This window comes from Camellia sinensis, chromosome 14, assembly GCF_055761805.1.
Source record: "Camellia sinensis isolate YWXY chromosome 14, ASM5576180v1, whole genome shotgun sequence".
Classification (NCBI taxonomy): Eukaryota; Viridiplantae; Streptophyta; class Magnoliopsida; order Ericales; family Theaceae; genus Camellia; species Camellia sinensis.
Genome location: NC_138974.1, coordinates 93,472,134 through 93,496,573, shown reverse-complemented (window position 1 = coordinate 93,496,573; position 24,440 = coordinate 93,472,134). Strand labels below are relative to the sequence as shown.

Below are 24,440 nucleotides of genomic sequence, written 5' to 3'. Positions count from 1 at the left end.
AACCTTACATCCCATTTTGACCAAAACTATTTATGACCTTAAAACCCTCTTTTTCAAAATATTTTTCTAAATGTTTCTACGATATTTTGAGGCTCACATTTGATTTAAAATTTACACTTTTTGGTAAATTGAGTAAGGATAAAGTGGAAATAAATGGAGAAGAGGTAAACTCTTTGAAAAATCTTTAAAAACATCTTATTTATAGGTTTGGAGTTTAAGGAAATAGGAGGAGAGGAAAGAAAACTAATTGGGAAAAAAGTTGGGCATCAAACCGTTAATAAAGAAATGAGCAGCCTTCACTAAAATAGGGATATCTCTTTGTACACTTAGAATTTAGATGTAAGGCCACCATCATTGGAAAGTACACTTCCGGGGCTTCAATTTGGACTTAAGAATCATCTAAAATCGAGTTCGGATAAAAGAGATATACTCGTTTGAAGTCAGGTTTGAGAGTAGTTTTTTGTGGCCGGCTGACCACTAAGTAGCAGGCCAACCACTAAAGGTGGCCAGCCAGCAGGCCAATTGATGAAAAATAGGCCATTTTAAGTGGATTGGCCAGCCAGGTGTCCCCATAGGTCAATTTTGGTGGCTGGTTGTCCCCCAAGTGGCCGGCTGGCCATGTTTCCCAACAGAGCAGATATTTGCAGATATTTGTTGCTAGTTGTTTCCATAGGTGCATGCACTGCATCAGCTGTCTTTATACAGATATTTCCGACAAAGGCACATGTTTTTCTATATATAGGGGACCTTCCCTCTTGGTTTTAGGTTAGAAAAAATTCCTAAAGGACCAAAACTTGCATAGCACTCTCTCTCTATCTTGAAACCTACACACACACTCTCTACACTTCCTAAACCAAAAATTTGGCTCTCCTTGCTGAGGTTCTTGAGCTTGAATTTCAACTCTTAAGGGTGAGAAATTGTGGGTTTGTGAATCAAATTGTTACTCCTCTTCAAGAGGTATAACTCCTAGCTCTTTTACACTATTTCTTTCCTATCTTTTCTTATTGTTTTTGGACTATTTTTGGAATGTTTTTATGGGCTGAAACTTGTGGCTTAAAGTTATCAAAGGTAGAGCAGTACCCCACCCTTCTTTGAACCTTATTTCCCAAGCTTTTGCCCTTGTGTTTCCTATCTATTTTTCAACTTTTTTTCTAATTTTCAGAGTTTTTCAAAGGCTTAAAATGTAGTTTTGAAGTCCCAAAATTGGAGAGGTTAGCCGCCCCTTCTTATGCTTGTTTACTAGCTCAATTTCTCCATTGTTTTAGCTAACTTTTTCAAGATTTTTCATGTTATTTCCAATACTATTTTTGCTGTTTTTAGGATTGTTTTAGTGTGTTTATTTCATTTATGCTTTGTATAGTAGGCTTGTGGTGTAGTGGTCCTCATAGGTTTGATGGTTTAGGCATTATACACCAACTTATTTGAGTTGATAGCATTTATTTTATGTTTTCCATACTTTTGTTCACACTTGCATAACCATCTCTGCAACCTCCCTCCTTTCTTGATTTTCTCTTTGTTTGTAAGAGTTGTTTCAACCGAGTGTTGTTTAAGTATGAGAAAGAGATCTTCTATGTTAAATGGTTTAATCTCTTCGGAGGTTCATTACCAGGGTATTACATCTCTCTCATGCCCAAAACAACTTCTTGTTTGACACTTCTCTTCATTAGTGGACTTAATTCTAATTTTTGAACTAAAATAATTAAATAATAGAAAGGTAATTAAAAGAGGCTAATCAATTGGATTAAAATGGCACAAGATAATAAAATCAAGTTGGGTTCAATCGGACGTTAATTGAACCTATTGAGTCTTGAGACATTTCATACTCTTAAGTGATGACACTGGTTCAAGAATCAATGTCAACTACTTCCCTTGATCAATTCCATGATAGGGAGGAGGTTTTGTTGGTATTTTATTTTCACTTATTGAGCCTTTGTCCAATCAAGTCATGGATCATCATGCAACAACCTTGTTACCATTGATGATTTGTAAACCGATTATATTCCTCCCTTGATCTGTTTCATGATAAGGAGGGGCAGAGAGGACAAACTTCCCCTGAAAACACTTTGTTTTTGCTCTGTTTCCATTCTGATGTAGCAGGGCAGTATCAAAATTAGTGGCCGGCCGGCTACCCTTTGAATCCGGCCGACAACTTTCTCTGGCCAGCCAGCCACCTCTTTTCAACCAGGCAGTGTCATTTTTCTTGTAAAACAGAGCAGAAGCTTATGCAAAAACAGAAGTATTTTCTGACTGTAGACAGAATAGTTCTGGCAACAAAACAGAGGCATTTCCGGGAGGATGTTTTCGGCTGCATGCATCGCTCTTCGCCCACCACTCATTTTATTTAGTTTACATAGCTCTGAGATTAAATTAGTGTGTTGTAATTAATTAGTTTAATTTTAATGTGTAATAGCTAACTAATGTAGTTAATTCATTTATTCGGTATTGTAATAATTAGTTAATTAGGAGCTAAGTACAACATTCATTTGAACCCTCTTGTATGAGGGTAAAATTGTAATATTGTGTATGCCTTCCAACTCCCATTTCTTTCTCCCTTTTATTTACTCGCTTATGATGGATAGCATAGAGCATCATGTTTTAATTAGCATTTTCTATGACTTGTATCCACTTATTTTGCATGCATAAGGGTTCGGCTCATCATACTAATCAATATCAATTTCAAATTCCTTACTCGAATATGTGTTTTGTCGCATGCCTTGAATTGTTTCACATGCCATGTTAGTAGTCGAGCCTATTATTTGCATTTTGTATATGTTGTATTAGTCACTTGCATATTAGAGCATGTATTTTTCTAATTATTTTATTTTCCTTGGCTTACCTCGGAATACTAGGTGAGCATTTTTACTTTAGCATATTGCATACGTGTGATTGTTGCCATATCAAGCGTGATACCATGAGGCTAAGTGCTTAAGTGATATACCTGTCTGAATGCCTGTGGATGAAGGTTAATTGCTCAAATTGGGATAATTTGATTAATGTACATATGAGATCACTTTTTCAAGTAGTACATATTTAAACACTTTTCAAAACAAATATAAGATCAAAATGTTCCAACTTTTGCAAATAGTCTGTACTTGTGTGAATCGCCTAGTAAAGATAGCCTAAAAATCGAAATAAGAGCATATAATGTAAATAAGAATCACATTATGATTAGTAGAGGCCGATCTTTGATCGGGTGAGTGTGGTGCTCAATTCATGACCTTTTCCTCTCATACCTAAGTTCCCGAGCCATGACACTTTGATGATGATGGATAAGTGGCCTTTGGCACGAGTCTCGAGTTTCCTAAATTTTTCAAAAATATTTAGGTGGCAACTCTGAAATCTGGCAAAGCAGTCCATTTTTAGCATTTTTTCAAAATTGATTTTCCAAAAGATTTGCCGAATTTGGACTCATTTGTGTTTATCTATTTCACATTACACTTATAAAATCATATTCCATTTTTAGCATTTTTTCAAAATTGATTTTTCAAAAGATTTGCTAGATTTGGACTCATTTGTGTTTATCTATTTCACATTACACTTATAAAATCATATTTAGAACCATGGGAGTTCGAACTGTAAGGCTATCGTATCCGAAAGCTACACAAAAAGCAAGCTACAATGTGGTATCACTATTATTTGTATATTATTATATAATCTATCATAAGGCATACAAAACTCTTTTTCAATGCCTATAATACACTAGTTATAAGTAACACCATATTTTCAACTCTGATATTTTGCAAGGTCAATTGTTACAAGAAAAAAAAATTATAAAAAATATTTAAGATTTGTGCTTAATATTTAAAAAAATTATTATCTAGGATTATTGATTATAAGAAAAAAAAATTTAAGTTGTAATTAATAAGTGTTACTTTTGAATTATTTTTCTGACTTCACACTAGCTATGGCTACAGTCAAACACCACCTAAGGTATTCTTTTAATTTTCTTCCAATATTTTTTTCCTCATCCATTTTAGATGAAATTTGTTTTTGATTGTTTTGGTAATGCATTTAACATTTAATGCGTTCAAAACAATCATTATGGTAAACTGTTATTTTGGTATTTAAATGTCAATTTTCTATGGTGTTTATTTTATGGTAATACATTTAACATTTATTTTATGGTAATACATTTAACATTTATTTTATGGTAATGGGCTCAAAACATTTGTTATGGTAATGCGCTCAACGGTTATTTATGTTAATGCATTTAACATTTAATGCGCTCAAAACACCACCTAAGGCATTTTTTAAATTTTCTTCCAATATTTTTTTAACAAATATTTTGAGCGCATTACCAAAATATCTAAAAACATTTGTTTTCTATGGTGTTTATTTTATGGTAATGCATTCAACATTTATTTTATGGTAATGCGCTCAAAGCATTTGTTTTGGTAATGCGCTCAACGGTTATTTATGGTAATGCATTTAACATTTAATGCGCTCAAAACACCACCTAAGGCATTTTTTTAATTTTCTTCCAATATTTTTTTCCTCGTCCATTTTTTAGATGAAATTTGTTTTTGACTGTTTTGGTAATGCATTTAACATTTTATGAATTGTAGAAAATTCTTTGTTTTTTGGGGATTTATTACGAAATCTTTTTTTTTTTTTAATACTTGTATCCCAATTAGTCTGTAACATATTCTTATATTCCAATAAATCCTATTATTTTGACATTTATAATTCTTATATTTAAAATATTTTATAGGGAAGATGCTACAATGTGCACCCTAAAAAATGTGTATATGGTATGTGTGTGGGTGATTTTCTTACCACACTGCCCGCCTAGTAATCAGCTGGAGAGCACCGGCAGAATAGATGGCTTTAGTAACCTGTAACAGAAAGAAAAAGGCTCCGGCGGTGGCTCTTCCACCCGAGGGCACTCCGACGATCAAGTCAATATATCTCTCAAAGATAATCAAGTGCTAAACTCACAAGCTTGAGTATAAAACTGCGTACCTTAGACCCACGGGGGTGCCTCTCTTTTATAGCCAACTCAATCCTAGTCCCACTAGAAGCATGACTTCTATGGACTCCCATTCAGTGCTTACTTTAGATTTCTCAAGAGATAAAGATAAACTCCCTAAGAGCTTTATCCTTATCTTGGCTAAGTCTCCTCTTTGTCCTAGGACTCTTGTCCCTTATCCGCTTATCTCGGATTCCGATATCTTCGGAGATAACCTCGGCAACTCCGAGATCACCTCGGCGTAACTACCACGACACGTGGCACTTCGGCTGACACGTCGGCGTCGCCATGCCACGTGTTGGTATCCAAAAAATATATCCCCACAACTGCCCCCTAGGTTCTATTACCTCGGCATTCTGAGGTGATGGAGCCTATATCGATATTTCTTTCTGCATAGTGGCTCAAAAACTGTTTGGCCGAGATAATTCATGTTCAAGCCGAAGTGTTCTCTTCGGAGAACAAGAATTCAAATGAACTCCACCACGCGCATGAGTTGTCATGCGCATCTAACCGTTCCTTTTACGTGCTTTGTCTTCATTGGCCCGTGTCTGTGACGTGCCTGAAAGCTGTCTTTCACTCGTCTGCGCCGTCTGACGTGTGCGTTGCTCCAGGCGTAATAAATGCCCTGCTTTTGCCGCCGTTTCAAGTTTTTGATAAAACTTTTCTTTCCCTCTTCCTTTCTCCACTTTTTGCATTCTGATTTCTTGCTTTTTCTCTCTCTAAAAGCTCTAGCATTCTTCGAATCTGCCATTGCTCTAAGCCCCAAACTCTGCGACCGTCTTTATTCTTCCATTCCCGTGAAGCTTTCGCCACTGTTACAACTGTCGTCTGATCTCGGCGAATATCGCTCCGGCTTCATTTTATTTGGTAAGCAACTGGCCCCCTTACCCTCTTTTTCTAATTCTTGATTGTTTCTGAAGTTTCTTGCTATTACTGTTCTGCTTAAGCATTATTTGTGAATTATTCACCTGAATGCGTCTTATTTCATGATTTTTTCACATGCCATGAACACTTGCACTGTTTCACCACTGTTCTTGGCCCTTAACCCTTTGTATTCTTCATGTTCTTGATAGCCCATCCATGTTCTTGTTTCTGAAACTTCGCCTTTGTTCTCTGTTTTTTATGTCTTTACCAGATCTGTGCCCTCGATCTTCGTCTTTATAGTTTTAGGTTTGGGATTTGTCTGTAGAACCTTCAATCTTTAGGAAAAACTGAAACAAACCTTACCAGTCCTTACCTAGATTTGAAACCAAGGTTCTAGCAACCCTTCTGAAGCACCTATCTTTTGAAACATAGCCTTCTTTGTTTAGGCCGACGTAATGGGTATGTGGAGACACCGGGTAGACACCCTAACTAAACTTGAATTCTTTAGGCAAGAATTCTCCATTCCTGCCGATGTCCACCCGAGGTCTACTGAATTCAAAATTGTAGCCGACCTCCCGGACTCCAACAAAGGAGCCGGGGATGACTTTGTCATTGCTTCGGGAAATTGGGAATTTGGTCTAGACGAAGATGTTCACCTCTACCCTCTTCCTCGAACAGTTAAAGAGGGCAAGGGTAAGAACCCAGCATCAATACTTAGTTATTTCTTTTCCAAGTCTTCAAAACTTTGTCTGTTTCTAATGTCTGTTTGTTTGTCCTGCAGATCTTCATCAGCCACCAAAAAACTTTCGTCAAACCTTCTTCCCTGGAAAAGATTTAAAGAAGCTTCTAAATCTTCCAATCCACAAGCGCAAGGCTCCCCTGTTACTGAATTTTATTCTAATATACAAATCCACACTGCCCGACGTCCCAAAAAGAAAGAAAAAGAGCTTATCTCCTCCCTCTGCTACCACTCTACAAACAGTATCAATATCTCGGGCTGACCAAGGGTCAACCTCTGATCCAGCTGACCAACCATCAACTTCTGCCCCATACCTAATACCAGTACCAGAAAGAAAACGTCGGCGAAGACTCGTAAAAACTGCCGAGATGGTTCGCCCAAAGACTGTTGCCGAAGATCTCTTAGCCGACCTTCCAACCGACGTCGATGCTGTTCCGACCCAACCTTTGCCCCCACCAAAGCCAAAAAGAACCAAAAAGGCCCAGCCTAAGGCCAAGGCTACTGAGGTTGAGGCTGAGGATGCTCTACCTATCTCTAAGCTGGCTAAAAGCAGCAAATCTCAACCTTCCGCTGGGAAGAGGCGTGCAGAATCCCAGCCATCACAATCTACTCAACCCAAGAAGCCGAGGTCATCGTCTGCGACAACCTCGGGGTCCAAAAAATCTGATGTTCCTTGGGCTCTCCAAATTACTCTGGAAGATAGGCCCATTATGTCCAATGAAAGCACCGATGATATAAATATCGGCGTTGCCCTTACTACGGCGCTGCTCCTTCCTGGTGATTTGGAGCGGAATGCTGGGTATAGTGAATATGAGAACTATGCCCTAATGCTCCAGCACTCTGTTCAAGTAAGTGTTCCTGCTTGGTACTTTTTCTTCCATTTTGTTTTGTACTTAAAAATATTTTCTAACACTTCTATTTTCTTTCAGGCCATCCAGCACGCCTATTCGTTTTCAATGCAATCTTTTGAAAATCAGCAAAGATTGGTCGATATGAAGAGGGAGGTTTCTGCCCTCAAAAAGGATAGTAAATCTCTTGAATCAAAGATGAAGAAATTGGAAGATCAGGCCGAGGCCGCTACTAAGGCCCAGCAGATAGCCGAAGAAAAAGCGGAGTTTGCTGAAGCTATTAGAAAAGTTACCGAGGCTGAAAAGAATGAGTTTAAATCAAAAATGACTCAGGCTGAGAAAAAGCTTCAGAAGGCTCTGGCCACCAAAAAAGCCGAAATCAAAGAAGTTGATGAGAAGGCCTACGCCCAGGGCATGGCCGACGTCATTGAGGAATACAAACTTCAAGTTAGGCAGGCATGTAAGGCTTCTCCCTTGGTTGGATGGCCCTTGCCAAAAAGCTCAACATCCCAGATGACTCGCCGTAGCGCAAGATTGAAGCTATTCCTCTCCCATTTCCTCCTCTTCCACCTCCAAGTCAGGCTGAAGAAGAATCTGAGTCTGAGTCTGAAGCCGAAGATGAGGATAAGGATGACTGTGATGCTCTAGTAAGGAAGCCCAAGGACGCCGATGAGACCCAATCTCTTCCTCAGGATGATCAAATCCTAGACCTGACTCATGAAGAGGATGAAGAGGTTATTAAGGAGGCAACTCCTGAACAAGCATCATCCGACGTTCCTCCAGCCAAAAAAAGTCTTGATGAAACGCTTGCAGAGATTGACGCCGAGATTGAAGCAGAAAAGATTGCCGAGGAGGTTCCACCAGAATCTTCCGAGGTCCCAGTGCCTCCAGCTGTTAATGCTGAAGAATCCTGATTTGAATGTCTTTATTTCCTTGCCTTTTTTTATACTCTGTTTTGTTTTCTGAATAATGTAAACTTCCTTTTATGGCCGATGTGCCTTCCTTTGTATATAACTGCAGTTGTTTTTCTATGGATGCTTCAATTCCTTAATTTCTCTTTGATTTGCTTCTGCATGGTTGTATGCCTTCTATATTTTGCTACATTTGTGCAATCTCCTCGGGGTTACATACCTCGAGTACAACAACTTCAAACTTTACTTCGGCAAGATACAGACCTGAAAACTCTTGATAAATTCCAATAAGTGTTTAACATATACTATTTAATATTAATTCTGCAAGTTTCTTCTCAAGTTTCAACAAGTATGTAAACAGTGATCTCGGTCTAACCTACTTGTAAATTGCTAAAAATTTCAACAAGTGTTAACATATACTGTAAACTGTTCTCAAGTTATAATAAGTGTTAATTAATGGTCTACTTGTAAATTGCTGCAAATTTCAACAAGTGTTTGAATAATATACTTAGCTTTTACTTCAACCTGTAAATTGCTATAAATTTTGACAGATGATCACATGTCGGCTTAACATTATCTTGTAAATTGCTACAAATTTCAACAAGTGTTAAGCATCTTCTTTGGTTGGATCAACTTGTAGATTGCTATAAGTTGCAAACTATAACCTCAGCTTCTCTTCGACTTGTAAATTGCTGCAAATGTGAAGAGAAACAGTAATCTCGGCTTATCTTCAACTTGTAAATTGCTACAAATTTCAACAAGTGAAGATAAGGAATCAGCTTAACTCCGACTTGTAAATTGCTACAAATTTCAATAAGTGAAGATAAGGAATCAGCTTAACTCCAACTTGTAAATTGCTACAAATTTCAACAAGTGAAGATAAGGAATCAGCTTAATTCTAACTTGTAAATTGCTACAAATTTCAACAAGTGAATTAAGGAATCAGCTTAACTCCAACTTGTAAATTGCTACAAATTTCAACAAGTGAATTAAGGAATCAGCTTAACTCCAACTTGTAAATTGCTACAAATTTCAACAAGTGAAGATAAGGAATCAGCTTAACTCCAACTTGTAAATTGCTACAAATTTCAACAAGTGGTAAACGCATTCTTCTTTTTCCCGCCCCCAATGTGAACCTGAGTTCTACTTGGGTTCTCATTATTCATGTCTCCAAAAACATCAGTATGTAATTTTATCAGTCATATGTGTTGAAAGAATTCTTGAAAAAACTTTATTAAAGACATCGGCAAAGAATACTGCACATGTAATGATAGAAGAATTTCAAATTACAAGTGTTCCAAGGTCTTGGCAGTGCTTTTCCCTCGTTATCTTCAAGCCGATAGGCTCCATTGCCTAATACCGAAGTAATTCTGTAGGGTCCCAGTTTGGGCCAAGCTTGCCCTCTCTGGGATCTTTTTTGTTGCCGACGACTTTTCTCAAGACTAGGTCGCCGACTTGAAAATCTCTTGGATTGACCTTTTTGTTGTAAGCTCTAGCAAGCTGCTGCTGGTATACTGCTAGCTGAATTGCAGCCTTTTCTCTTCGTTCTTCCAAAAGGTCCAGATCTCGGGCTAAGAGTATGTCGTTAGTGCCATTCTCTACTCCCTAGGTCTTGATCCCTGGGATGCCGATCTCCAATGGGATGACAGTTTCTGTGCCATAAGCCATGGCAAAGGGGGATTCCCCAGTTGATCTTCTCGGCGTAGTCCGATATGCCCAAAGTACATTGGGCAATTCGTCTACCCACTTTCCTTTTGCTGCCTGCAGCCTCTTCTTTATTCCATCCAGAATTACTTTGTTGGATGCTTCTGCTTGCCCATTACTTTGGGAAAAACTTGGTGTTGAAAAGTAATTCTTGATCTTGAATTTCGCACAAAAGTTCTTGATGAGTTTGCTGTCAAACTGTGTTCCGTTGTCGGCAACTATTGCTCTTGGAATCGCAAATCTAGTGATGATGTTTCTCCATATAAAGTTCTTGACGTCCACATCTCGGATTTTGGCAAGAGGTTCTGCCTCTATCCATTTTGTAAAGTAATCTGTTGCCATCAGCAAGTATTTTCTCTGCCCAATTGCCTGGAGAAGTTGCCCGATAAGATTCATGCCCCATTGGGCAAACGGCCAAAGGCTGGATACTGGGTTCAGGTCAGCAGCTGGCTGATATATTAAAGGTGCAAACCTTTGGCATTGTTCACACTTCTTCACGTAGGCTTCAGCATCCTTTTGCATGTAGGGCCACCAATACCCCTGGGTAATGGCCCTGTGGGCTAATGATCTGCCCCCAGCATGGCTTCCACAAATTCCTTCATGAATTTCATATAGGAAATCTTCAACCTGCAAAGGGTGTACGCACCTTAAAAAGGGTCCAGTGAAGGACCTTCTGTAAAGATGTCCATCTTCTGTCAGACAGAATCTTGCAGATTTCAATCTGACTTTGTGTGCCTCCTTACGATCTTCTGGCAACTTTCATTCTTTCAGGAATGCAACAATTGCATCCATCCAGCTTAGCCCCATGTCCACACACATTGCTTGCTGCTCTGTGCTCTCTGGTTCTATGCTCGGGCCCTACATATAGTCGATCATAATTGTTCTTGTTTTTCCAGTCTGTATTGAACTTGCCAGGTAAGCCAACGCGTCGGCGTGGGTGTTGTCATCTCGGCTGACTTGCAGTAGTCGGCAGTTCTGAAATAGGGCTGCCAATCTGATGACCTCTTTTGCATATACCGACATCCTTTCGTCCCTGGCTGCAAATTCCCCTGTTGACTGGTTAACAATAAGTTGTGAATCACAAAAAACAATTACCTCATCTGCTTCTGCTGCTGCTGCCAGTTTTAGCCCTGCAATTAATGCTTCGTACTCCGCTTCATTGTTTGAGGCCTTGAACCCCAAACGGATGGACTGTTCTATTATTTCTCCATCTGGAGATATCAGCAATACTTCCGCCCCCGCTCCTTGACGGTTTGAACTTCCATCGACGAACAGTCTGAATGAATCGCCGATGTAGATGCTGCAGGGTCTGAGTTTTTCCTTCCTTTGCTCTTTTGCCTTTGGCTGGGCTTCTCCTTGCTTGCTGGGATACTGCTCATCTCGGCTCAACGGAGCCCGATGTTCGATGGTTTCAGGTGTGAATTCTACTACGAAGTCGGCCAAAACTTGGCCCTTTATTGCTGTTCTCGGCCTGAACTCCAGGTCATACTAGCCCAGGGCCACTGCCCATCTTGTTATCCTTCCTGTTAAGTCTCCTTGTTGCAACAAGGACTTCAGTGGGTGCTCTGTTAGGACCACAATCTTGTGCGCCTGAAAATAATGGTTCAACTTCTTTGAAGCCATTACTAAGGCCAACATTAATTTCTCCAGTGGTAGATACCTTGTTTCTACATCGGCCAAGGTTTTACTTACATAATAAACAGCTTTTTGCTCCCCATTTTTCTCTCGGATTAGTACTGCACTGACTGCGTGTTCTGAAACTGCCAAGTACAAAAACAGCTCTTCCCCAGGTTCAGGTGTTGAGAGGACTGGGGCCGTTGTCAAGTACTTCTTCAGGTTGGTCAATGCGGCTTCGCATTCTTCTGTCCACAAGAAGTCTGTGGCTTTTTTTACCAGGTTGAAGAAAGGTCTGCACTTATCTGAGCTTCTGCTGATGAATCTGTTTAGGGCTGCGGCCCTTCCAGTAAGCATCTGAACCTGTTTTGCCGACGTCGGGCTCTTCAGCTCCAGGATGGCCTTGATTTGGTCTAGGCTGGCCTCTATGCCCTTTTTCGTTACCAAATACCCTAGAAACTTACCTGATCCAACTCCAAATGCGCACTTTGATGCGTTGAGTCGGAGCCGGTATGTTTTGAGTATATCAAAGATCTCTTTTAGGTCGGCAAGATGTCCCTTAGATTCCTTGGTCTTCACGACCATGTCATCGATGTAGACTTCTACCGTTTTGCCAATCAGGTGCTTGAACATCTTTGTTACTAACCTTTGGTAAGTTGCTCCTGCGTTTTTCAACCCAAAAGGCATTACCTTGTAACAGTACAAGCCTTTAGGGGTGATGAACGCAGTCTTTTCTTCGTCTGGAGGGTACATGGCAATCTGGTGGTACCCCCTGTATGTATCTAGAAAACTCATCCTTTCATGCCCTGAAGCTGCATCTACTAGCTGGTCAATCTTGGGCAGAGGAAAACTGTCTTTGGGGCAGGCTTTGTTGAGGCTGGTAAAGTCTACACAGACCCTCCATTTACCGTTCTTCTTTTTCACTACTACTGTGTTGGACAGCCATGTCGGGTAGTGAACTTCTCGGATGGCCCTGGCCTCCAGAAGTTTGTCTACTTCTTCTTCTACTGCTTCGGCGTGCATCAACGTCGGTCTTCTGGCTCGTTGAATCACAGGTTTTGCCGACCTGTCGACATTCAGTCTGTGGCAAGTGACCTCGGGGTCAATGCCAGGCATTTCATAAGGTGTCCAGGCGAACACCTCAATGTTGGCTCTCAAAAAATCTTCCAGTTCCTTTTCCTCTTCTTCGGCTAAGCCTGAACCGAGAAGAAAGAAGCGTTCTTCATCGCCCTCCTGGACTAGGATTTTCTTTAGTGTCTCTTCACTCTTTTTGGTTGGCTCCTTGCCGACATCATCTAGGACCTCCATGTCCTCGTCTTCAATTTCTGCCTCTTTTGGCTCTCGAATGTTGCAAGTGGACTTTGTTGCTGCCATGGAGCAACTTTTTGCCTGCAGTTGATCTCCTCTGACTTCTTCAATTCCATGTTCTATGGGGAACCGTAGTAGTTGATGCAATGTTGAGGGAACTGCCCCCATTGCATGCAACTATGGTCTTCCCAATATGATGTTATATGGTGAGGGTGTGTCAATCGCCATAAATTCTGTTTTGATCTTCTTAGTACCAGCTTGTACTTCCACGCTTGCTGCGCCCAGTGGCCATGTCGGCGTTCCATTGAAGCCGACCATAGGGTTGCTGGATTGTTCCAGGTCGTCAGGATGAAGGCCCAGCTCCTTGTAACATCTGACGTACATGATGTCATAAGAACTGCCTTGATCTATTAGGATGCGTTTTACTTGGCATTTCCCAACCTGGAGGGATACTACCAAGGCATCATTATGCGGATGCTGGACCATCTCTAGGTCGACTTCGGTGAAGGTTATCATTGGTCCTTGGCTTTCTTCAGGCCGGGGTCTTTTTTCCCCGATTTGGTAGACATGCTGTAAATGCCTTACCATCTGGGTTTCTCCTCTGACTTCGTTCTCGTTGACCCTTGAGTGGATCGCATTAACCACCCTTGGCCCTGCTGCCTACGGTTGCTGTGCTAGAGGTGGTGGAGCTGCTGGTGCTTGAGGCAATCTTGCCTGTTCTTCTCTTGTCCTGGCTTCATCAATAAGGTCCCTCAGATGGCCTTGTCTTACCAAGTCTTCTAAGTGTGCTTTTAGGGCTCTACAACCCTGAGTTGGGTGCCCTTCTTCATTGTGGTAAGCACAACGCCTACCAACGTTTCTTCCCATGAATTCCCCTGGTGTTCTTACTGGAGTTCTGAAATAGGGTTGGTTTTGTATTTGATCCAAGACTTTATGGATAGGAATTCGGAACACCGTCGTCACTGCATGTTTACCCTTTAATTCTGTTTCTTGTTTGGTCGGTCCGTTGTTGCCTCGGCCTCGCTTTGGCGAGCCGTTTCCTTTCTCCTGCTTTATCTCTTTGTTTCCCGATGTATCATCCTCGGCTCTGGCGTACTTCTTAATTCTTGCCATGAGTTCTTCCATGCTTTTTGGCAGTGTTTTTGCCAAAGACTTCCGTAGTGGGCAGTCATCTTTGAGGCCGTTCTTGAAAGATACGACCGCCACTTCTTGGTTGCATTCGGGTATTCGATTGAACACCTCGTAGTATCTTTTCGCGTAGGCCCTAAGGCCTTCTTCCTTGGTGATTCTTAAAGCCATCAGGGTGTCGACCCTCAAGGGCTGTAGTTTGTTTGTTACAAACCTGGCCACAAACATCTCAGCCAGGCCTTCCCATGTCTTCACGCTTCCCTTTGGTAGCTTATGGAACCAATCGGATGCAATTTCCCCAAAGGATGAGGGAAATACTTTGCAGAGCAATGGCTCGTTCCCACTGTATAATGCCATTGAGTTCAGGTATAGTCCAATATGAAAGTTGGGGTCTGACTTACCATCATAAATTTGGAACCTCGGCATACTGAATCTCTTTGGTGCTTCAAATTTGTCAAGTTCCACCGAGAATGGTGTTCTCGGCTTAACTTTGGAAGTCACCTCGGCTTCAGCATTCTGCTGCCTCCTTTTGAAGTAGTCCCTCAAGTCTTCCTTACTCCTACCTGGAGCTCGGCTATCTCTGGACTTCAATCTTTTCGGCACACTACTTTCGGCCTCGTGGTGGGCCTGTTTTGATCTTTCTCCATGGGTTGTATCAAAGCAGAGTGCTTGCCCTTGAATATGCCGATGTTCTTTGGGCCCTGGATCCTTCATGCGATGTGTCCTTCGGGACTCTTCTTGCCTTGGTTCCTCTCGTCCGACTTCCCTAGAAGGTTGGTGAGAGTGGCTTCCACTCCTAGTGTGCTGAGGGGCTTCGGGGATTGCTTTTCTTCCTCCTTTCTGGGTATTAATTGCTGGCATCGGCGTATCTTGCAGCGGGTATGGTGACTGCATAACATTGTTTTGCATCATGAAGTTGACCACTGACTGTAGGTCTGCCAGCTTGTTTGCCAAGTCTTTTACTGCCTCATCCCTTCGTAGGCACCTATCCCTCCAAACCTGAAGGTTATCTTCGTTATAGTACTTGCTTTGGTTTGTCTTTTTTGAAGCGTCGCCCTCCTGGCCGACGTCTTTTTCTCCGTGGCCCTGGTCATGATTTTCTGTACTGTGGTTGTCTCCTTCAACGTCAAGGTCAATTGGTCTACCACTCCCAACAGGAGTGTCGCCCCCAATGTTTTCCCTCTGTCCGTCACTGGCCATCTATTCTTCTAAGATTCCCACAGACGGCGCCAAATTGTGTGGGCGATTTTCTTACCACACTGCCCGCCTAGTAATCAGCTGGAGAGCACCGGCAGAATAGATGGCTTTAGTAACCTGTAACAGAAAGAAAAAGGCTCCGGCGGTGGCTCTTCCACTCGGGGCACTCCGATGATCAAGTCAGTATATCTCTCAAAGATAATCAAGTGCTAAACTCACAAGCTTGAGTATAAAACTGCGTACCTTAGACCCACGGGGGTGCCTCTCTTTTATAGCCAACTCAATCCTAGTCCCACTAGAAGCATGACTTCTATGGACTCCCATTTAGTGCTTACTTTGGATTTCTCAAGAGATAAAGATAAACTCCCTAAGAGTTTTATCCTTATCTTAGCTAAGTCTCCTCTTTGTCCTAGGACTCTTGTCCCTTATCCGCTTATCTTGGATTCCGATATCTTCGGAGATAACCTCGGCAACTCCGAGATCACCTCGGCGTAACTACCACAACACGTGGCACTTCGGCTGACACGTCGGCGTCGCCATGCCACGTGTTGGTATCCAAAAAATATATCCCCACAGTATGTTTTTCATAACATTTTCCAAAATTTTATGACTTAAATACAAAATACCGTAACTTTTCTACTACAAAAATCAACCCTTTTTTTTCATTATAAAGTGTCATAACGAAACTTCAAACTATCATAACAAAAATTACAAAATCTCATAATATTATCATCTCTAATTTTAAGATGCACACCATGAATTCATTATTCATAACTTTACCACAAAATATCATAACATACATCACAAATAATCATAACATTTATCATAAAAAATCATAACTTTCTTACAACGTGCACGTTGTAGATTTCTTCATTTTATGGATAATTTTATTTTTATAAATATTTTTTAAACACTTAGTAATTTCGTATTGGGAATATTCATATTTGACAGTGTGAAGCTTCACATTGACAATATGAACATTCACATCGACAATGTGAATGTTCACAGTATTGAATATTTTCACTATCAATGTGAATATTGTTATTAGGGGTAAAATTGCATTACCATTAATAAAATCTAACTAAAAAAGATAAGGAAGATTTTGGCAATATATATATATATATATATATGAAAAATGTTTAAGACTAACAAATAATCTCTTATAAATAGATTCAAAATAATGTGGCAGAGTACATGTTAATTTTTGATTTGTTATGTAGTCAATTATGTAGGGTCTACCTCTGTTACCACATCATTGTAGATAAATTTGAAAATCTAAATTGTAGATCTGTAGTATAACTCTATATATGTAGTATCTACTTTTTCTATTGGAGAAAAAGATTGGAATATCTAATCCACTCATTTGCCGCTTTCACATGTATTTTCTTAAAACATTTCCAGTGATGTTTTTAAATTTGTTTGTTAAAGTATATATTATATGATAAAAAGTGATAAAAATGAGTCAAGCGTTTGTTAATGTAGAAAGTGAGTGTGTACTCTAAAGATGTATTTAGATGTTTGTTGAAGTATGCTATAAGTAAGTGTAGGGTCCACAAACTATATATATATATGTATATATATTTATAAAAACAAAATTTAAAATATATATATACAAGTGGGCGATTCAATAAAATAAAGCATATATTAGTTGTAAATCTAATTCCGTCGCTCAACTGCTCCAGTTTTAAATGGGCTTTGCAAGTGAGCGATTCTCGAGATTAATTGAAATGTGTGTAAAGTGGTACCAACATCCAATTTTTCTTAAATTTTTTTTTAGAAAAAAAAAAAGTCAAATTGAAAAGAATAATCTTATAGAAGATGAGTCCTCCTACTCATCACTTAAATTTTGGGCTGTAATTTACATAAATGAAATTAGTCCTAGTGAGTGGCAACTATATATGTGTGTTATTGAGCACATACAAAGCATTAACAATTGAAAAAAGTTAGGGATCATGAAATTTTTTTCATGAAAATGGTCATGAAAGAGTTATGATCCTTGGATTACCTTGATTAGTGTGTGCTGCTTTATTTTAAGTATAATTCAAAGGTCACAAAGTTTTCATGATTATTTTCATGAAAGATTTTTCATGATACCTAGCATTGTTGTTAACAATTTACTCGTAGTGGTAGCCACAAACTTTGCCATAAATTTCGACTCTTACTACATTCCCATTCTACACTTTGAAATGGCTACCATTTCCATTCCATCAATTCTCTTGAGCTTATGCCCAACTCTTCTCTTAATGGCATTGATTTTCTCGCTCTTTCGCAAGAAAATCAATACAGACTTGCTGCCTCCAGGGCCAAAACCATGGCCTTTCATTGGAAACCTCCCAGAAATGCTAAAAAACAAGCCTACATTCCGATGGATACACAAACTGATGAAGGAAATGAACGTCGAGATAATGTGTATCCGTGTTGGCAACATTCATGTAATTCCAATCACTTCTCCAGAAATCGCACAAGAGTTCTTAAAAAGACAAGACGCTGTTTTCGCCTCCAGACCTGATTGTTTGTCTGCAAAAATTGCGAGTAGAGGATACTTATCAACCGCACTTGTGCCTTTGGGAGAACAATGGAAGAAGATGAGGAGAGTCCTCGCTTCTGATGTCCTTTCACCAGCTAGACATCTTTGGCTTCACGACAAGAGAGCCGAAGAAGCTGATCATCTCGTCAATTTTGTGTACAAAATGTGCATGAATTCTTCAACAAGCGGTGTGGTAAACGTAAGGGTTGTCGCACAACACTACTGCGGGAATGTGATAAGGAGGATGATTTTTAACAAGAGGTTCTTCGGGCGCGGGCGAGAAGATGGAGGACCAGGTGTTGAAGAAGAAGAGCACATCGGTGCGCTTTTCACCATTCTTTCGTACCTTTACTCTTTCTGTGTCTCTGATTATTTACCATTCTTGAGAGGTCGTCTTGATTTGGATGGCCATGAAAAGATCATGAGGAAGGCCATTGCAAGTGTAGTGAAATATCAAGATCCCATAATTGATGAGAGGATCAAACAATGGAATGATGGTACAAAGAGAAATCAAGAGGACTTACTTGATGTTCTCATTATGCTTAAAGACACAAATGGTACTCCATTACTCTCATCGGAAGAGATCAAAGCACAGATCGTCGTAAGTATCTATCCTCCATCTCCTAGCCCTCCATCTCCTTGCTGCGGAATCAGAAAATTAAATTAAGACGCTTAAATAAATTACGCTAATTTTAAAATTTAATAATTTTTAATTTAATATTAAATTCAAAAATTTAAATAAATTATTACAAAATATTTCACATAAAATTTTATGATTAATTTTAAGTAAAATCAAAACGATAGTGTTAGTTATAATTAGTGTATTATGGACAATATAAAAAAAACATATATTTAAGTCTTAAAATAAATTATATAATGATAAAATAAATTTTTTTGTACAAAATTTGAGTAAAAATTTAGAGGGATTTATGTGTAGATCTTAATAAGTGAATTTATTATCTAATAGGTCCTATGATAATTGATGGCTTTTTTCATCAAACACTGTTAAAAAAAAGACTAATTGTTAATTTTCATTGATAGTTTAAAAATTTTGTTACAAAAAATATCACTAATTATAAGTTTTACTAACAGTTTAAAAAAATCATCATAAAAAAAGTCACAAATTTTTAACTTTCACTGACAGTTTAAAAAATTAATTACAGAAAAATATCAATAATTATATGTTTTTAGGAACAATTTATAAAAATTGTGACAAAAAAAGGCACTAAAATTATTAATTTTTAATGACAAGCATTATCACAAAAAATTATTTTTAGAGACAATTTAATAAGACTTGATAAAAATGAAATCTAACTATTAAAATATATTAATAATTTACTTAAAAATTTAATGATAATATTACGTCACATTAATACATAATATCATCAATAATGCTAGGGATCACAAAAAATATATCATGAAATTTATCATGAAGATTTTTCATCCCTTAATTAATGTATGATTAGTGTGTGGTGTTTTATTGTATGAGTAATCTAAAGGTGAAGAATCTTTCATGATTATTTTCGTGATATTTTTTCATGATCCATATGTATGTGAGTAACGTCCCAGTAATGAATTTGGATCATCGGCCGCCCTACCCGGCAGCCCCCAAAACGACGTCGTTTTGGGGGTTTTTTTTTTTTTTTTCTTTCTTCTTCTTCCTTCTTGTTTTCTCTCTCTCTCTCTCTCTTCGATGATCCAAAACCAGAGGGGAGGGGAGGGGAGGGAGGAGGGAGGGGGAGGTCCGATCGTCGCCGTCGCAGCTCGTCGCCTCGCCGCCGGCCGTCGCAGCACCGCCGCACCGTCGTCTCCTCCGCCTCCTCCTCCTCCTCCTCCTCCACTGGTTATGGCCCCCTCCAGTCCGGCCCACCGGCGGCTCTTCTTCCCCTCCCCTCCCCCTCTCTCTCCTTCCCCTCCCCTCCCCTCCCCTCTAGTTCTGTCGAACTCGACGAGGAAGAAGAGAAGAAAAAAAATCAAAAAAACCCCAAAACAACGTCGTTTTGGGGGCTGATGGAACGGCTGCCGAAAACGGCAGCCGAGGATCCTTGCTCCCCAGTAATTGCATGATGTGTACTTTTCAGTGTCTGACTTTGTCTACAACCTAGCCTCTATTGTGATTGTTGAAATATTATTAGTTAGTCCTAATTATTACGGGATCATATTTTTTATTAATCATAATTTACTATATTTTTTTTATATTTATCGATCACTCAATATAAATTTATAAAGTATTTATCTTTTCATCCATCACAACATTATTGAGATACCACGTAGTGCTACCTAAGATCAACCAATAACTTCTTATAGTTAAAAGTTAGCTTTTTAGTTTTTTGACATTTTTAAATCGCACTACCTCTCTATTTTTTACAATTTTATTTAAAATAGAAAGTCAAAAAAAAAAAAAATCTACTCTTATCCTACTTTATAAAATAACCCTGTTGCTGGTTGTATCATTGTACCTTTATTAGTGTTGTCATTGCTTGGGTTTGGTTGAATTCTTCTCAACCACTGTATTATGCTGCAGATGATTTTGCATTTTCTTTGGTGGCAACCTAAGAATTAAAGTCTATGCTTTGATGCTTATAGCATAATTCTTGTGCTTTGTTTCCTTTTTTATTGATGTTGGATATAAGGTTTTACCTTAATTCTTAATTAATAAAGGTTTTATTGTTAGTCTCCGTTTGGGAAGTGGGTTGGTTTTTTAGTTTTTTGGTTTTTTTGGCTATTTTAACCTGGGCTTAAAAGCTTGGTTTGGGAAGAGCTTTTTGGCTTTTTTGAGTTTTTTTGTGAGAAAAGAATGTAATGATTATGGGTTGGATGTGATGTTTTGTTTGTTATGGCTAAAATAGCCTATTTTGTTTTTTGTGGCTAAAATAGCCAAAAAAGCCCAAACCATGGCTTCCCAAACGAAGCCTTAATAAAAAAATAACATTTCAATAATTTTCATATATATATATAGTGAGATTAATTATATTTATATATTAATAATTATAGATATTATCATTATATTGAGATTTTTTTTACAAAATTTTCATATATAAAAATATGACTTGTTATGATCCCTTCATTTCAATAAAAACAATCATTCTTGTTCTTGTAATTTCAAAAATATTATAGATATTTTATTTTAAATATTATTTTTGTTTAAATTTTTTTCTTTATATACATATGAAAAAAAAAAAAAAATCAAAACCCAAAAAGGGCACCAGTACATCTAGGAAATGAGTTAAATGCTGAAATAAATTTGGTCATGAACATCATGATTTCTCTTGAGTCGGTGAAATAAGTACAACAGTTTTACACTTTTATTTCCAGTTTTTGTCATCGTTATTGAGAAATTATTCAATGTTTAATTTCCCTTTTTTAAGTATAACTCAATGTTTAATTTCCCTTTTTTCACTATCAAAAATACTTAAGACACATAATTTATCATCCTTTAAAATCGTCTCTAATGATGTGTCTAATAAGTGTTAAATTTTGATTTGTCAAACATTCCATCATGTGGAGTCTAACTTCAATATCACATCATTAAAAATCATTTATAGGTGATAAATTAGAAGGATGTAATATTGTTATATCATTATATAGTTGCAGTATGATTATTTTTAATTTAAAATACTTCCTCCGTCCCAAAATATTAGTTCATTATTCCATTTTTTATTATCCCAAAATATTAGTTCCTTTTTAAAAATCAAGTACAACATGAATTTCATATTTTGCCATTCTTTCATTGATATTAATATACACAAAAGGTGTAATTATGGTAATTGATATTCTCAAAAAAAAATGTACTATTTTAATTTTAAATCAAATGATGGTTTTGAAAATTTAACATTTTGAAATGTAATGATTGTACTATAAAAAAAACAAACGGTGTAATTATGGTAATTGATATTCTCAAAAAAAAATGTACTATTTTAATTTTAAATCAAATGATGGTTTTGGAAATTTAACATTTTGAAATGTAATGATTGTACTATAAAAAAAAAAAGTTAGATTTCCTAAAAGGGAGCAATATTTTGAGACAGAGAGAACAGTGTTAAATTTTTATGAGTATTTGGAAACAACAATGCTAGATACTCGTATTTTGCACTTATGAATGCATTCACAATGATGTAGCAAAGGTGGTGAGCCCTGCAAAACTGAGTATATGACTAATAAAAAACTAACACTTATCAGACCACATTATTGTAGATTAAATTGTGAGAAATTTTTTAGGGTCTCAAAAATCTTCCCTTTGAAAATCTTTAGAAAATGCAGTGGAGATCTTAAAATTAGGCCCTATTTGGCATCCTCAACAAAAGTACACTTTTTTTTAGGTAAATTATACAAATGGTCCTTGTAGTTTATACGATGTTTGAATTTGGTCATTGTTGTTTCAATTTATTCAATTTTGTCCCTTAATTTAACAGATTGTGTCATTTTATTCCAATAAATAACGGTTGTTAAATTTGGTGGACAGAAAATCTACACAATGTGTTAATTTGATCCTTATAGTTTATACAATGTGTCAATTTGGTCCCTATTGTTTTAATTTGCTCAATTTTGATAGGGACCAAATTGACACATAGTTTGACTTTTCGTTCATCAAACGTAACAATCGTTATTTATTGGACTAAAATGACATAATCCGTTAAATTAAGAGGCAAAATCGAGCAAATTAAAATAACAGAGACCAAATTGATATATCGTGTAAACTATAGCGACTATTTGTATAATTTACCCCTTTTTTATCCTTTTTTTTTATCATATCACCTCTCTACTTTTTAAATATCTTTTCATAAAAAGTCAAAATTTTAAAATCATTCCAAACATGTATATACAGGAGTTGATGATAGCAACAGTGGACAACCCATCAAATGCAGTGGAATGGGCACTTGCCGAAATGATAAATCAATCTGAGACCTTAGAAAGAGCCGTTAAGGAATTGGATAGAGTGGTAGGCAAAGAAAGACTAGTTCAAGAATCTGATCTCTCACAACTCAATTACATCAAGTCATGCGTGAAAGAATCCTTTCGTCTCCACCCCATTGCGCCCTTCAACGTTCCTCACGTTTCCATCTGCGACACCACAATTGCCAACTACTTCATTCCGAATGGTAGCCATGTGTTGCTAAGTCGCCCTGGACTCGGCCGAAACCCTAGAGTTTGGGACGAGCCACTCAAGTTTAAACCAGAGCGCCACCTCAAAGATGATGGCTCGGATGTTCTTCTCATTGATCCTAATTTGCGCATGTTATCGTTCAGCATTGGAAGACGTGGATGTGCAGGAGTTACACTGGGGTCTACCATGACTGTGATGCTAATGGCTAGGCTCCTCCAAGGGTTCACTTGGAACTTGCCACCCACTGCGTCACAAATTGAGCTTAAAGAGTCTGTGAGTGACTTATTGCTTGCTAAACCTCTATTTGCTCTAGCAAAGCCAAGGTTGCTTGAGAACTTGTATCTTTCAGTTTGAACAAGACTAGAAGTTGTCTACATAATGCATAAGCTACATAATGCATGAGCTACAAAATCTATGATTAAAGCAGTTGAGAGGAGATGAGATTGTGAGATTTCAATAGAAATTTAAATCCCAATATTTTAAGTCAAATCAATAAAAGAAAACAATAATAGTTGCGTGCTTGACATTATTGATGGTGGTAATCCAAGCAGTAGACTTCTTTGTGGTTATTATCTTCCACTCCAGACTCTACTTTTGTTTCTCTCTCACACCGACGAAAAAATGTGAGATGGAGGCTAGGGTTGGAGTGGGGACCTTAACCACATATTAATAAACACTACTAGAAAATTGACTTTTTGCGTCTATTTTTTTGCGACCGTCTATTTAACCGTAGCAAAAAATATGATAACATTTTTCAAGGTTTTTATTTTCCCTATTTTCTTTTATTTATATTTGCCCTAGTCTGGCACTGGCTCGCTCAAACTCTTCTCTTGACATCGTTCTCTTTCTCTCGCTCGCCCATCGTCGTCTGAAGAACAACGGTATGAATCTCTCTCTCTCTCTCTCTCGATCTGTCAATATCTCTTGATCTCTCTCGCATACTTTCTGTATATGCATTTGCTAGGGTTTGGATCGATGCATTCATCTGCCCTTCGCGATTTCTGTTCTTCAATTTCTGTTCTTTGCGATTTCTTCTTATGATCGACGCCTTCAATATTATTTGGAATTCTGTTCTTTGTAATTTCTGTTTTTCGCGATTTCATGTCATTTAGTTTCAATTTCTAGCATAGAATCGCATTCTACTTGGTGTATTGATGGATACACAGCCTTTACCTATTCTACGTCCTTTTGCGCAGGAAATTTTGGTATATTTATTAAATTGTTAAGCTTCAGAATTTCATTATTTCATTTGATTACTCAAACAATTCCTCTTTCTGATCAATTGCATATATTCTTCAGTATGCAGAGTACACTGACTGCTATTATTCTGGAGATGATAAGAGTACTGCCCTAACTGGTAGAAAGGAAATGGTATTTATGGCAAACCTTTGTGCATTTCAGTTTTGGCAACGTGTTTACAAGGTAAAGTAGTTTGTTACACTTGAATTTCTGGAAGATTGTCTTTCTCAATGGAATTCGAAAATTTATTCGTTTGTCTACTTCTTAAAGGATAAGCTCCGTCTTGAT

The 24,440-nt window shown here is 38.1% G+C and overlaps 1 protein-coding gene across 1 annotated transcript; it reads left to right on the top strand.

The window, feature by feature from the left end:
* Positions 1-17,467: 17,467 nt before the first annotated feature.
* Positions 17,468-23,309, top strand: LOC114287301 (phenylalanine N-monooxygenase CYP79D16-like). The gene is made up of 2 exons (XM_028230612.2): positions 17,468-18,410; positions 22,635-23,309. Exons 1-2 carry the CDS (start codon positions 17,469-17,471, stop codon positions 23,265-23,267), a joined length of 1,575 nt encoding a protein of 524 aa, XP_028086413.2. The 5' UTR covers position 17,468; the 3' UTR covers positions 23,268-23,309.
* The last annotated feature ends 1,131 nt before the right edge of the window (positions 23,310-24,440 follow it).

Excerpts from the sequence above, each read along its gene's own strand:
- LOC114287301 (XM_028230612.2), top strand. The coding sequence starts at position 17,469 with ATGGCTACCATTTCCATTCCATCAATTCTCTTGAGCTTATGCCCAACT. Across the intron at positions 18,411-22,634 it reads AGATCAAAGCACAGATCGTC|GAGTTGATGATAGCAACAGT; the intron begins GTAAGTATCTAT and ends ATGTATATACAG.